This window comes from Gopherus flavomarginatus, chromosome 3 (genome assembly GCF_025201925.1).
Source record: "Gopherus flavomarginatus isolate rGopFla2 chromosome 3, rGopFla2.mat.asm, whole genome shotgun sequence".
In the NCBI taxonomy this organism is placed as follows: Eukaryota; Metazoa; Chordata; order Testudines; family Testudinidae; genus Gopherus; species Gopherus flavomarginatus.
In genome coordinates this window covers 6,752,795-6,768,690 of record NC_066619.1, presented here as the reverse complement: position 1 = coordinate 6,768,690, position 15,896 = coordinate 6,752,795, and the positions used below count along the sequence as shown (strand labels likewise).

General features: G+C 46.4%; 1 protein-coding gene across 14 annotated transcripts in view; it reads left to right on the top strand.

The window, feature by feature from the left end:
- Positions 1 to 15,896, top strand: part of CELF4 (CUGBP Elav-like family member 4) — an 885,612-nt gene that overhangs the window by 804,367 nt on the left and 65,349 nt on the right. For 8 of the 14 annotated variants that reach the window (XR_007773108.1, XR_007773107.1, XM_050943604.1 and 5 more), the window contains exons 9-11: positions 3,071 to 3,136; positions 6,219 to 6,299; positions 13,270 to 13,413. Coding sequence is in view for 12 of the 14 variants with exons in the window: in XM_050943604.1 (XP_050799561.1) it covers positions 3,071 to 3,136; positions 6,219 to 6,299; positions 13,270 to 13,413 (291 nt within the window). In the remaining 2 variants the exon portion in view is untranslated. The remainder of the gene's footprint in view (positions 1 to 3,070; positions 3,137 to 6,218; positions 6,300 to 13,269; positions 13,414 to 15,896) is intronic. The other 6 variants (XM_050943608.1, XM_050943610.1, XM_050943611.1 and 3 more) reach the window with 3 other exon arrangements.

Below are 15,896 nucleotides of genomic sequence, written 5' to 3'. Positions count from 1 at the left end.
ACAACTGTGCCCTCTATACTCGCCCAGGGCATGCCACGGGGCATAGCCCTTGGTTCTTTATGCTGAAACACTCTAGGATTCTTTCCCAGGCAATTCTGTCAATTACAGGAGAGCTTGTCTGTTCCCTCAGGGGGAATTGTGGGAAGGCAGTGGAGGACCATCAGGACTCGCGTGATCTTGCCTGTGTCCTCACTGCAAAATGGGATGGTTCCAGCCCAAGCTAAAGCACAACTCGGACTTTAACCCTACCTTCAGCCATGTAGTTGAGCATGGGTTCAAAGCACAAACTAGCATGTTCTTGAAAGTTGTGTGTGGATGGTAGGAGGGTTGGGCAAAACCATGTGCAGAAGCCTAGTCTAAGACTACAGTGTACTGTATGAACTTACTGCGATGTAAGCCCCGGATTTGAACTTAGCCTCAAGCCTAACCCCCATTCTGTCTACACATAAATTGGGCTAACTGGGGCTTGGACTCAGGGTTCCAAGGACCCCACGGGCCTAAGCCTGAGTCAATCGGGGATCCAGGGTTCCAGCCCTATTGCTTTGCAATGTAGACACAGCCCCACTGGACTCATGGGCTGGGAGTCCACCAAAAGAATCCCACAGGCCGACTTTCTTTGTCCTCTGGACAGTCAAGTTTGGTGGGCAGTCAAGAAGTTTTCCTACACTGCACCACAAACAAAGGGCTGAAGTGGACACATTTTGGGACAGCGCGAGGAAGTCTGCTACATAGATGGTTGGAGTTGGGCCCCATAATGCACTATAGACCCTGGAGCCCCCAGTTGAGACCCAGGGTTCAGCAATTCCTAAGATGGGGTTATAAATGAGTGTAGCTGCTCAAGCCCTAGGTTATCAAACCTGGGTCTGCTAACTCAAGCTATGCTAACCCTTGCCTTACATCTCAATGTAGACCCATCCTAGAAACTTGTCCTCAGTCAGTCTGTGGCAAAGCTGGCTCCCGTAAATCTTGACACTGGTCCCTGCGCTAAGCCATTACTCACATGACCCATTCTTGCAGCCCAACCAGTCAAAGAAATCCTTCAAACTCACTCTGAGAGCTGGCCAGAGTCCGTTTCTACCCTCTAAGAGATGTGCAATTTGCCTCTGCCCTTGTCCCAAGCCCTGGTGAGGCGAGTCAAATAGGATGACTTCCATTATGGTTAATATTGTTCTTCGACACTTAGGCTCAAATCAGATGGCAAGGGCGACACACGGGGCAGCTACTGCACTCTCTCAAAATTCAGTGGGTCGATAAGAGCCGGCCTGTACTCCTCCCTATCACACATTCAGTGTCTCTCCTTAGCCTTAGCAGGGGCAACCAGACTTTCTTGCGAGACCTCCATGTCGACTGCGCCATCTGAGCCCTTGCCTGCAGCCACACCTCCATTCTCAGTGAAAGGAGACAGGGGAGGGTGGAAGTAGCTGCTCCTAAGGGATTGTCTTAAAAGTACAAAGCCTGGAGGGGCCACATAAATGTAAAACTGTACAGCACCAATAAATACAAATTAAACTCATAACAAGAAGTGAAATATTAGGGCCAAGGTGACATTTAGACTGGAGGTTCAGTCAAGCTTTGCTTTAAATATTTTATGGCTGCAGATAAAGAAAGAGCTTATCCAACATTTTTTTTCATCAACCAGAGGGGAAAGGGAGAAAAAAAAAAAACCTACCAGCTCTGGCTGTACTTGAACTAAACTTCAAAGTTTCACAAAAACAAACACTTTTAGGAGAGCATGAGGGAGGTTTATGTAGAAAGAAAATGCCCTTTGAAGCCAGGAAGGGGACTAGTTGGCTTACCCAGAGACTGGCTGCTTCCTCTTCTAAAACTGTTGGCCAGCCTTGCTGTGCCTTTTGAAACAGCCACTGTATTCTGCCACAGAGGTGGTTACATTTCCACAGCGGGTTAAGCAAAATTTTGAAAAGGGCCCTGGGAGGCTTCAGAGAGCAAATGAGTTTTTGTTTCTCTCTGCTCCCCATCTGTCCTTGTCCAGCAGTTATCTCTTGTTCTGTGCTAAGATTATAAGCTTGTTGGGGCAAGGACTTTTTGTGCTGTGCTTGTACAACTCCTGGCACAGTGAGGCCCTGAGGTGCTAAATAACACAAATAAATAGTAGTAATAATAAGTTGGATAAATGGTGTAGTTAGAGAAGGGCACAAATTCCAGGACTCTAAATTTGTCTCCCAAGTTTGGGATTGGTTCAGGACCATCTCTAGTGCTGACTATTAGAAGGAAAATAATGACGTGTCCTCCAAATCCAGGCTCTTCCTTTCATTTCACACCTTCTGTCTCCCACGTACAGCTCCTCACCCTGACACATGCATTGTATGTAAGAAAAAGTAGAGACTCATCAAGTCCTTGGTTCTTGCCTCAGTGCACTACCCCCCCACCCCCCGGGTGTCTGTCTTGTGACCCTTATGGTTGAGTAACATTAAAGCTAGAGGCCACAAATTAAGGACAGGCCTGGTTGTGAAAGGATTCTCTTCCTTTCTTTGTTTTTTCTTTTATTATTGTACCTCTCTCCACTTCCGGGAGAGGAATGAGAGACGTTCCAGAGGGGAATGAAGAAAGGTTTGTCTCTCGAGGATCAGGGAGTGGGGCTGAGCCTAAGAACAATTGATGTGTGCAGTGTTGCTGCAAACTAGATAAATCATGTATACCTACGCATATCTGGAGTCACGTTTTGCCAGGCAGCACAAGGTAGAAGTCCCAAAATCCCACAAGATGGGTTCTCATGGTAGGAATGCATAAATAGCAGAACTCTCTGGAGAAACATCTCTTATGAAAAGTCCATCCCACTTTCAGGACCAAAAGCTATTTAGCTCTGTTCCGTTTCAGACCCCCATTCCCTCCCTTTCCCCCACAAAAGGCTGACAAAATCTTTTTTCTTTCATGGATAGGTAAAACAAACGTGGTGTAATTTATTGTGTGGGATGCACATGCCGCACCTGTTTTGTGGGTTTCTGTCTCCTGGTTAATCCATCCCGCACCCAAAACACTTGAGCAGAGAGAAAGCCCGTGTGAACGTGATATTTTAATGCCTTTATTCTCTCTCTCTCTTCTGTCTCCACAGCACAGAGCCCCACTGCAGCAGACCCCTTGCAACAAGCCTACGCTGGAGTGCAGCAGTACGCAGGTCGTTAGTATTAACACTTTCTCCCAATAAACCTTTCAGTTCCCCAAAGCCTTTAACCTCTGAACGTTCCTGAGGGAGTTGGGTGAAAGGAGCCATTCCCAGGGACAGCACCAGGCTGGGGCAGAGCGGTCTGAGATTGCATTCCTCCCAAAACAAAACATACGGGCCTAGCTTCACTTCTACGGCCCAATCCAGCTCCCCTTGAGAGGCCAAGAAAGACTTCAGTTGACTTCCGTGGGAGACGGATCAGGCCCTTACATTAGTGTGGTGGAATCATTGCAGATTTACACTGCTGTTAGCAAGAGGAAAATCAGGCCCGTAAGCCCCTCCGCTTCCTGCTTTCTGTGGTCACTGTGCAAATTTCTCCCTTGTGTCATGACCGGAGGAGGAAGCCAATGGCAGAGTACCACACAACCTCTCCCAGCCTTTCCCCCACTGAGAAATTGGTTTACATTTCCCAGCAGCTCCCCAACAAGGCCAGCCTCTGCTCCCTGTCACACCAGTGTCAATGCAAAGTCACTCCTTTGAAACTGATGGACTGACACCAGCCGGGATGACTGGGCGCAGAGCGTGTTCAACATCCCCTCATGAGGTGACCCAAGCTAACACCATGAGGAAGCCGCAGCCCCGAAGTCATTATTTCCTGTGGTAACTAGGGCAGCTGCGGCCTCCCGCTGAGGAATGGCTATTATCTCATGTCAGGGCTGTATCTGGGAACTTAATTTAATTCTCCATGTAAAGCTTCATTTGCTGGTGTTTTAGTTATTATCATTTATTGCTCGTCAAGTTTGATGGATGGGCAGCAGCTCAACCCTTTGAGCTGTTAATTAACCCCTATGCACACAGTATACCCTTTCCCCCTCTCTCTGGGACTCAGGCAGCCCTTACGCTGTGTTTCCAAGAGCCAGGCATGTAATCTGCCGACTGTAGTGCCAAATGGCTCCCCTTGCCCTCTCGGGGGGGAGCTGAGCGTGGCAAAATTGTTCCTCGGCTAGGCACTGCTTCCACACTGTGGAGCTAGAGGGGAGTAGATGTGAGCTAGTCTTCTGTCTGAGAGTGTAAAAGGATCTGAGTGAGTGTGCGAGAGACCATCGGGGGGTGGGGTGAGTGTGTAGTGGCATGAGAGTCAACGTGCTGGGCTAGTGGATGTGTTTGTGTGAAAAAGCCGGGGGAGGGGGAGTGTCTGCATGTGTGTGAGTTAATGCGTGAGTCTCTCTCTTTGTAGAAAGGGTGTTTGAGTGGCCCCATCCTGCCACCTTTATGCCCTTAGAATGCCAAGGGGAGTTTGGGGAATGCAGCATCAGCCAGTCCATGAGGCTTAGCCAGACGGGGGCCCCATCACCATGGCAGTGTAATGTGCGAAAGGACAAAATGAGGCCCCAAAAGCCTGAGCAGTGGTTGTGCTGTGTGAGAAGGTCAGTCTGGGGTCCCAGCAGGAGGGACCTCTTTGTGTCCGAACCTTTCCCTGCTGAGCTGCTCTTGTCTGCTTAGGCAACAAACCCCATCCTGCAATCACCTTCCCTGTGTTAGGAAGCCCACAGCCCCAGATACTCACCCCAGATCCTCCCCACAAGTGTCTGAACCAACCCTTTCCCTTTCAGTGGCTGGAGTCTACTGATCAGATGGTAGGAAGAGCTTGAAGTGATGAGATAACACGGCAGACAATATAGGGCACATTCTTCAAAGTCCCATAGCCAATCTGCCTCCTCACTGCTAGGATTCCAGCAAATCCGTGTGATGGGTTCAGGCTCCTTTTCCAAGCTAGTCCTCATGGGCCAGTCTCAAACAGCTTGTCCTCGACCCATCCATCCTCTCTCGCATGCAGAGCATGTCATGGCAAAGGAACAGTAGATGAGGGCATGCCTGTTGTCTGGGCAAACAGGATTTGCATCCCCTCATCCTGGACCGGAAACTCAAAGTAAAATATAGGGAGAGCAAAGCAGAACTTTGTGGTGGGAGATGTCAGCCACCTGAACCAGCTGTAGTGGGAGATGGGTCATATCAGGAGGGCAGGCCAGGTAGAAAGAAGATGGGGCTGACTCCTGCTAAGAATCCCGACCTGTCTCCATCTCCTGTTGTCTAGAAGTTGTCCCTCCTCCCCAGCCTAGCGTTCTCCAGCTGGTCCCCTGCCATCCAACCCTAGAAAATTCTCTGCTACATGGCACTATCTACCTGGAATTCACTTCCTGTCTCTTAAAATGGTGTTTTGGTTAATATCATTAACAACTGATTCCTTCAAGCTTTAACAATGAAATGGGATCTATCCTTGATGCTTCTTAATATACATCCCCCTCTGCAGTGCCCCAATGTGGGGCAATTTCTTCTTTCATATCTGCCCCACAGACACACACACATGTGCACACAGCTCCTGATGGAGTCAGCAGGCTCAATGTAGGTCAGAATTCGGAGGCATCTTCATGTGTATCTTGTCCCACTGTTCAGGGGTCTCAGGTGTCAAACATGGGCTGTAGTGCAAGACTGTCCTATCCATGTGATCCCACAGGAGATACCTCGAGTTTAGCCTGTTTGTGCTTTAGTCTCTCCATCTGGGAAACAAGAGGACACACAATACCTACTGGTGCTTGAGTCAGGATGAATTAGCTCATGTTTGTAATGTGCATTAGGACAATCATGTTAAAGGGGCTGCAGAAGTGCCTCGTTTTCTTGTGAGCTCTTCAGAGCAGGTTGTTTTGAGACTCTCTGTTGTAAATCCAGAACTTCACCAGTCTACTCCTGAATCAAACAAGAGGCCGGATCTTTAACTGGGGGAGCTCCATTCACCTTTACAGGGTTCCACCTGTTTATATAAGCTGAGGATCTGGCCTGAAGTGTTGCAGTTGATTAAGTCCAAGTGACTTTCAGTGCCCAAAGCAAAGGACTCCCAGACCTGCCAAAGCCTGACATTTTAACCTGCCCTGTGATATCCCTGCCATTTGAGTACATGCTTCTCCCCCATATGGCTATTGCAGCCAAAGTGAATGGTCTGAGCATAAATACAGCTTGGTGTGGTTATTGGGATGAAAGGTCTGGACTCCCCATTGCTGAAATCTTTCGATCTTTCTTCTCTCCCCTTCTTTCTCTATAGCTGCTTATCCTGCTGCTTATGGCCAGATTAGCCAAGCGTTTCCACAGCCGCCTCCCATGATCCCACAGCAACAGAGAGAAGGTAAGTAAACAGACTGTTCCCTGTTCCATACCTAGCAAGTCACCCCATTACATTGTGTTTCACCAACCCCCCAGTTACATAGAGCCAGAAGATGCCTCATCACTTTGGACCCTCTGCTCATCCACTGTCCATCTGTTGTGTAACATCATCAGGCGTTACTGGTAACCTATGGAAATGTTCACGCTTGTGGGATACGTGCTTAGGTCCTGTCTGGGCTGCAGCCACTAGAGGGCAGCATAATGCATAAGGTTTGATTACGTTGTGTACAGAAGAGGCCAGCAGTGGTGGGTCGAGAAAAGTGTTCATTGAAAAGTCCCGTTTCATCCAAATCAAAAACATTTCATGGGAATGTGCCAATTCTGACAAAATTTGAAACATTTCATTTCAATAGTGTCAAAATATTTGGTATCAACGATATCGTTCTGCTTCATTCCATGTCAACGTGCATTCTATATTAAAATGTTAATTTTAATCTTTCATTTTATATATTACATTTAACATTGTCTATAACAAACACCAGTAAATATTTTAACGTAATATGAAAGTCAAGACAAAACGAATCGAAATGACAATATCAAAATGAAACATTCTGATGGTCTCAAATGTAAGTTCTTTGGCATTTTCATTTCATGAGAACATTTGACATGGATGCATTTTGGGGGAGCATTGCAATCAGGCAGTTCTAAACTATATGCAATTTCCACTGCTGCATGCCCTACAAGTGGAATTTGTATGAGAAGAGGAGGTTTCCATACTGAAGAAAATATTGGCATATGATATGGAATCCGTTCATCTCCCACTATGTCCTATTGCTTTCCCTTTTGCCTGGATCATGGATATTTCTGCTTAAAGTGCATTGATGGTCATAACAGTGACTTTGTATAAATGTCAGCATCTCTACCCCCTGAGGGGTTGATTTGCCGCTCACTTACGCAGAGATAAATTAAGAATTTTGAAGTCCATGGAGTTACGCCAATGTGAGATCAGAATCACACCCTCTGTGTCTTTGAGTCACATCGGCTCATTTAGGTTTTAGTACAGCAGAGCCAGGGCAGCTACGGGAAAGTGAACTTGATTCTGTCAGCTTGGTAAAATATCATTAACACTGCCAGGAACTGACTTGCAACCTCACTGAACTGAATAGGAACAACTGGGGTGTAAGGTCTAAGGTAGTATTCATAGAATCATAGACATAAAGGGCTGGAAGGGACTTCAAGACAGGGCCAGCTCCAGGCACCGACAAGCTCGTGCTAGGGGTGGCAGATTCTACCGGGCGGCTTCCGCCCAATGCTAGGGCAGCACGGCCGCTTTTTTTTGGTTCACCAAGCCGGCCGCCCTGTAGGGGTTGGCAGCGCAGAGGAGGGGAGCGCCCTGCTGGGAGCCGGCTGCGTGCTCCGTCCTTCCCTCCCCGCTGACCGGAGCGGCGTGAAGCCTGCCCAGCAGGCAGCGCGGCGGTCGGGCCGCGTGGCAAGCGCCCCGCTGGAGCCCTGGATCCTCCTCTTCTCTCTCCCCCCCCCGCTCCCTTCCCCTCCCCTCCACTAGCCGGGGCATGTCTGCAGCACAGGGAGTCCCCCTGCACCCTGACTCTGGCCGTGCCGCAGGTTTTTTTGTTTTGTTTTTTTTTCCCTTCTTTGCTGCTCCAGCCGCACCATTTTTGTTTTTTTTCCCCCTGCTTTACCACTCCGGCCACACCACAGGTTTTTTTTTTCCCCCCTGCTTTGCCGCTCCGGTTGCACCATTTTTTTCCCCCTGCTTTGCCACTCCAGCCATGCCGCATGGGGTTTTTTTGTTGTTTTTTGCCTGGGGCAGCAAAAAAGCCAGAGGAATAACAGGAAATCCACAGCCTCCCTTGGAAGCCTATTCCAGAGCTTAACTACGCTTACCGTTAGAAAGTTTTCTTAATGTTTAATCTAAATCTCGCTCACTGCAGATTAAGCCCATTACTTCTTGTCCTACCTTCAGTGGACGCGAAGAACAATTAATCACCGTCCTCTTTATAAAGCCTTTAACAGATTTGAAGACTGTTATCAGATTGTCCCCTCCGTCTGCTTTTCTCAAGACTAAACATACCCAGCTTTTTAACTTTTCCTCATAGATCAGGTTTTCTAAACCTTTTATTATTTTTGTTGCCCTCTTCTGGACTCACTCCAATTTATCCACATCTTTTCTAGCAACTCAGAGCTAGACATAGCACTCCAGCTGAGATCTCATCAGTGCTGAGTGGAGCCGGACAATTACCTCCCATGACTTACGTACGACATTCCTGTTAATACACTCAGAATGATATTCATCTTTTTTGCAACCTATTGTTGGCTCCTATGCAATTTGTAATCTACTGTCTCCTCCAAGCCCTTTTGAGCAGTGCTACTGCCTAGCCCGTTGTTCCCTATTTTGCATCTGTGCACTTGCCTTTTCCTTCCTAAGTGTAATACTTTGCACTTATGTTTACTGAATTTCATCTTGTTGATTTCAGACTAATCATCCAATTTGTCTAGGTAATTTTGAATTCTAATCCTGTTCTCCAAAGTAATTGCAACCCATCCCATCTTGGTATCATCTGCAAATGTTACAAGCATGCTCTTCAAGCCATTATCCAAGTCATTAATGAAAATATTGGCTAGCACAGGACCCAGGAGGGACCCCTGCGGGATTCCACCAGATTTACCCTCCCAGTATAACGGTGAGCCATTGACAGCTGCTCTGTGGCCCTAAACTCTCAGTGCAACTACACAGGTCTCCAGGAACACAACAACCCAGTGTCTCTCTGCACTAGTTCTCCACTGAATACAAAGTCCATCTCAAGCTCTTTGTCCTGATATTCAAAGCTCTCCATGAGAGTGGCCTTAACTAATGGAGAGAACTCCTCTCTCTCCCTCTCTCTCCCTCTCTCTCTCTCCGTGGCCTGATTTCCCATGATAGCTACCTTCCATAGAAACCATGGAACTCTTGACTATTAAGAAGGAAACTCATGATTATGGGAGATACAACTTCCCAAGTGGCTGGGCCTAGACTGTGGAACTCATTGCCACAAGAGATGATAAAGACCATGGACTTAACAGCATTCAGAAATAAACATATAACTCATTTCTTTGATTTAGCTTGCTCTCAGTACGTTCTTCTCTCTCTCTCTCTCTCTCTCTCTCACACACACACACACACACACACACACACACACACTTCAGTTTTACTCCTGCAGATAAGGCAAAGGAGAGAGGGGTGGTTTTGTTATCTCTTTAACAACAAGGAGGCGGTTAACTACTATTTGTGATGGAAGACATATAGATAAATGGGTAGATAGACAGACAGGTGGATAAAAAATGGCTTGTCACTTAAATTCTGATTGCCACATCGTTATTGCTGGTGATGGTATAACAAGCCAAACAATCCCAGCTGAGTTTTTTTCAGTTTGCAGGGCTGGCAATTAGAAAAGACTCTTTTGACTTGAGAACTGAGCAAATTGGATCTTATTCACTGAGATAGAATCAGTGAGTGCAGGGGACTGGACTAGAAGACTTCTCGAGGTCCCTTCAAGTCCTATGATTCTATGTGGACCTCCACGGTATCACAGTCACAGTCACAGTTCAGAACACGGCTGCACTTTAAGCAGGGGCTTTGCTTCCTTCCATCTTCCTCTTTTGTGCTTGATCCCGCAGTAGAATCAGACAATGCTGATTTCAGGCCTAACTTATAAAGGTTTTCACACCATGGGTCCAACTTTCAAACCTGGGGAAGTTTAATGTTCAGGACCACATTCCCTGTTTCAACCAACTATTTCTGAGACTTCATAGGTTTCGCTAGGTACATCCCAGGTCAGATTACAACAGGATAGGATTCCCGCTCAAGTACAATATATCCAAGACTTCAGGAAATGCATCTGTCCATATCTCTCTCCTGGGAGGTCTCACCCACCTCTAACAGATACCCAAGAGGTCTGTCTTCATCTCATGCTTTGGCAACATTTATAGATTCCTGAGCAAATAGAGCTCAAAAAAATCCAGTTCAATTTAAACCAAAATAATTTTTAAAATTTTTTTCATCAAATAAAAAAATATGTATTTCCAGTGAGCTGAAACATTTCAAGTTGAACTGAAACTAGTTTTTGTTTTTGTTTATTTAGGTTTTTAAAATTGATTTCAAGTTGACATTTTTTTTTTGTTCTTCATTTTGATTCAGCCATTTTGGGTGTTTTTCACCCTCTTTTGGGGGCGTGCATGGGCTTTTTAAAATTGGTCATATTTGAAACCAAAAGTTAAAACGAAATGTTTCAAAACAAAGGTTAAGACATGGTTTCGACTGTTTCAAAAAACAAATTTCAACCAAAGCTATTTGTCAAATGTGACCCAGTTTCAAGTCTTAAAAAATGCATTTTTCAAAAAACACTGAATTGATTTATTTTTTTTTTTGCCCACCTCTACAATAAAGTTTTATTGAACTGAACTGAATTGCATCTCTCTTTCCTGGAGATTGAACAGCAGTCACTGCAGAAGGGAGGGGATAACCCTGAAGAAGGTACAGATGTAGGGTAAATCTTTGTATGAATTAGGGTGGCCACTCAGGTTCAAAAGTAATTTAGCTAAGCAGACGACCGGGGGCCTAATTAGTTAATTACCCTGGTGCACTGGCATCCCCCCATATGGAATAAACTCTGCAGCAACCTCTAGGAAATGCACGAAATGCAAAGGATCAGCTGTTCCTTCCTGACAGTCCTTTTAGCAAATTAGTGGGGAAAATTGTGCTTAGCAAATATTCATTAGGGCTTCATTTTCCATTAATCCAAAAGGAAATGTGGAGAGCCTGTGACTTCAATCATGCTGAGGCCCAGGAATTTTAATGAGCTTTAAATGGGCATCTGTCAGAATCCTGACTTCACCGTACTTATCCTGCCAGCCAGGGGAATGAGTAATGGCCAATAAAAGGTGGGAGCTCCTAGGCGAACTCCCCTCCCTAACAGGAAAGGCAAAGTTGTAATTTGCTGTGTTATGACACTATAATTATGCCCTGATGAAGAAAGCGAGAGCATTAAAATCCTTTTCTTTCCCCACTTGCACTGTGCTCCAGCAATAAATGACAGAAGCCCTGCTTTGCTAGGTCAGATAGGTGTGTGGTGGTGGTAAAGGGAGACACACGGATCTTCCCCCTCACCCTTTGTGTCTTTCTCACAGTCAGGAATGAGAGCTCAGCTGGGTGCTAGGAGAGCATCCCCAGAAGCATGCAAAGGAATTGGCCCTCTCATACACTGATTAGCAAAACTGAACTACCTTTGTTAAGGTCAAAAGTATAACGGGGTTCAAATAAGAACTAGATAAGTTCATGGAGGATAGGTCCATCAATGGCTTTAGCAGATGGTCAGGGATACAACCCCGTGCTCTCACTGTCCTTAAACCTCTGATTGCCAGAAGCTGGGCCTGGACAACAGGAGATGGATCACTCAGTTATTTCCCCGTTGTGGTCATTCCTTCTGAAGCTCCTGGCATTGGCCACTGTTGGAAGACAGAAAACAGGGCTAGATAGACAATCAGTCTGACCCGATACGGCTGTTCTTATGTTCTTAAGAGTAGAACAGGGCAGAAACAAGAAATTCTATTTCATGGAGGAGTTCGGGATTGCGACATTTTGGTTCCAAGTCAGGACTAAACCTGAACATTTCAAAATGGTCCATGAAAGAAAATACCAAAATACTCAATTCATTTGAGATCAATCAAAACTTTCCATTTTGACAAAACTGAAATGTCTTGATCGATCCAAAATGAAATTTTCTGTTTTGTTTCCATTTTGATTTTTTTAATTCTATCATATAAAGTACAATACATTACATAACTTGAAATGAAAAGTCATTTTGAAGAGAAAAATCAACATGAAGTTTCGACACTGTTGGAGCTTTTCCACCCCCACCCCTCCTTTTTTTCTGAAACAACATTTCAGCGAAATCTATGTGATTTTTCAAAGCATTTTCATTTTGACTGAACTGCGTTTTCCAATGGAAAACTGCTCTATCACGATTTTCCCAACCAGCTCCAGGTTAGAGTCTACTGCATACTGCAAAAGGCTGCGGGAATTCTTGCTCTAGCATCTATTGCAGCCCCAGGAAGAGAATGGCGGGTCCCTGCCTGGAAACAATGTGTAGAATATGAATGTCTGTATTGGGCAGGGGGTCATGCTTCAGGGTTTCAGCCTTGGCCAGGTTCTGTCTGAGTTTGGGCAGAGAGTCAGGTGGCTGAATATAGAATTCCATGTGTTTGTGTGTCTGTCCCCACTCATCATCACCAATCGCCTTAATAGCTGTTTGAGAACGATGACCAACCTTCCGCCTATGAACACCAGGGAGGGATGGACAGAGGAAGGGGGACCATTCAGAGTGGTCCAAGGAGATGGATGCGGGGGGGAGGTGAAACTAAGATTAATGAGAATGAACGAAACAAAGAAAAATTCTGAACGGAATACTGGGAAAAGCTGCTTTCTTTCCATCTCCATACATGCCACTCTATCTAGCTACCTAGCTATCAGTTCTATGCTAATGCCATGGCTGTAGTATTTGATCACCTGGCATGTTGCTTAGATTGGCATAGCAAGGTCCCCATGGGGGTCTCCTGGTCTCCTCCCTTCTCTGGTTATAAAAATCTTGGCTTGGGGTGAGGTTTTTTTTGGAGGGAGGGTAGGCAGCTGTTGTAAATATCACTTTGGTCATTTGGTGGGTCAGAGCCTGGATTAGCCAAAACCCCTGTGGAAGTTGATCCCCACTGCCTGATCCCCTCTGCTGAGGAAGTCTAGTGGCAAGATCTTAGCAGTCTGCCAAAGGAAGTGGTGGAAGCATTTAAAACATAGACTGTACAGAAGTACTGCTAGAGAATATGCTGCTATGGAGCCTTTCACCCCAGCAGAGGGTAGGTGAGAGGAGAGAGAGAGGCGTGTCCAATCCAGGTACTCTTTATTCAAATCTCCTCCCTTCTTCTCTTTCCCATCTCACCTGCAGGACCAGAGGGCTGTAACCTGTTTATCTACCATCTGCCCCAGGAGTTTGGGGATGCTGAGCTGATGCAGATGTTCCTGCCTTTCGGTAATGTCATCTCCTCGAAAGTGTTTGTGGATCGGGCGACAAACCAAAGTAAATGCTTTGGTGGGTAAAGATAACAAAACAATTAGATTCATCCAGGAAAGGGCTTTCTCTGAACACTTTGCCTTTCGAACTGCTTTCTCTTTGCTTACGTTTTTTGATTTCTCGATTTACTTCTGTCGATACTATTTTCTCCCTTTCCCCTCCCCTTAATCGTCTCATGCTCAGAACTGTGTGCACGGCTCAGAGACAAAGGTTTGGAAGGTGGCTAGCAGGTGGATGCTTTGGCTGCTGGCTACAGGGGAGAAAAATCCCACCCACCGGGTGGCATCGGGAAAATAAATGAGCGTTTGGAGAGAAGCTGGTGGGGTCGGGGGATGGGTTTGTGGCAGCGGGGTTGGTTGGGCGAGAGAGTACAGTGCCTTAGGGGGAGGAAAATCAGGCACTGGGGGGAATAAAAGGCTCTCTGGGCCAGATCCCCGGCTGGTGTAATGCATTAGACTGTGGGGGAGCCATGCTTATTTCTCTTAGCTAAAGATCTGACCTTCTGAGTGTAAGCCACTAAGAGAGGTTTGCTTCAGGGCCCTGCCAGCAGACAGACATGTGATATCTGTTTGAATTCTCTGCAGGATCTCCCCTCCCCATCTCAAATTCTTATCATGCTGCTGTAAATGTCACACTCCAGTGCTGTTGTGGGGCAGAGAGGGACACTGTCCACGTTCATCCATGTACCTCTCCTCACCAGTTCCCCTCCCTCCGAACCGCAGTTTCCAGGGGTGGTGCGTGTCTCTCGGGGTGCACTTTCTCTCTGATGTCACCGGACTCACCACTGGTATCTGCCATGTGGTTCCCTGCTGTCCCTTGCTCTTTGCACACATGCCCTTTGAGAGGAGCAATGGGGCAAACTATTTTTTTTAATTGCCCTGACTCAGAGGATTCTCTGCCTGCCGCTGGTCTGGAGCCAGCTTCTGGGGGATCCTTCCACATGTCAGATTTTATTTTCTTTTGGTTTTGATGCTACTGTCAATCTCCACACCATGCCTCCCTTTCCCGTTTTCTCCTTTGTCTCCTCCACCTTTCCCCCTCAGACAATCCTGGCAACTTCTCTTGGCCGGTTTCCCACTGGAAATCAGCGCCATGCTGATAGCAGTCAGCTGGCTTGGACTGACTAGCTACCAGGAGTTCGTGGCCCCAACATCCGCTAGTCTATACAGTTCTTCCTGGCCATCCAAAGAGCATCTGAATGCGACTTTGGACAGACCATTGAGCGCCTCACAATGGGAGGGAACACAGTGTTTATCTCAGCCAGTAATTGTTAGCTTCACGCCCTTCTGCTTTCATGAACTCTTGGGCACGGAGCTTGGAGAGGCCCAATATGAGGATTCGTCTTGGAGGATTTCAAATAAGCATTACACTTGTGACTCAGTCCCAGTTCCTTCTTGTTTTACAGCCCCAGTGGTGTCATGCCCAAATGGGAGGACCAGCTTACTTCTAGGAGTCAACGATAGATAACGTTCTGATGGTATCCATAGCATGGGACGGTCAAGTTGGAGCCTCTGGCAGTGAGATGGCTGTCTCCATGCTCTTCTATATAGAGAAATAATGGACCTGGTTCTCCTCCTACTGACAGAAGTGTAGAGCAGAGGGAACTTAGTTGATGTTAATGGAAGTGTGGCAGTGGAGTAAGTGAGATAAGAATCAGGCCCAGTGAGGTGGGAGGATCATCTGGGGGTCTAGAGTGCAGAGTTCAGATTTCTCTCTGTTCTCTTCTCATCTCTACCCAGTCTTGGCACTGTGATTTAGTCACTAATCTGTAACATGGGGATAGTCACACACACCTAGCTCACGTGCCGGTATTCACTGATATTTATGCAGTGCTTGGAGATCGCAGGATGAAAAAGATGATACTGCAATGCAATAGGAGGAGAATGCAAATATTTATTTATGGTATGTTATAGAGAGGATGAAACCTAAAACCACAACCCACTTAGCAATCCACTGGCACAGTAACCACCAAAATACTTGTGGGTAACGAGGTTCTCCCAGCCTACAAGTAAAAGGTTCCACTCAGGTGTTTAGTCCCCAAGTCCAGCAAAAAACAAGGAGAGAAGCTTGGTAACTTCATTTAGGCTCTCAGGACCCAATTCTCAGCTCCAGACAATGCTGGGATAAGTTAGAACATCCTCTCTAAATTAAACTTAGCTGCCTAGGTAGCCAAGAGAGGCCATTCTAGTAGCCAGTGATAGCCAAAAAAGAGGGATTTTCACCATTCCCTGGGCCTTGCCCCTTAGCCCAGGAACTGGGGGTATGGCATTGGCATACAGCAGTTGCATTTGGTCTGTACCACACAAGGTTTGCCCCTATATATAGGGAACTTCCAGCTTTCCAAATCTGCCAGTTTTACAGCAATGCAAAAGTCCAGAGAATCAGGTCCTCAGTCTATTTGCTGCTTTCAGTAGACCTAGAGCTGGACCATATTTTTCATGCAACATTTTTTTCAACAGAACATTGGTTTTCCTACAGGAAATGTCCAATTTTGACTATAT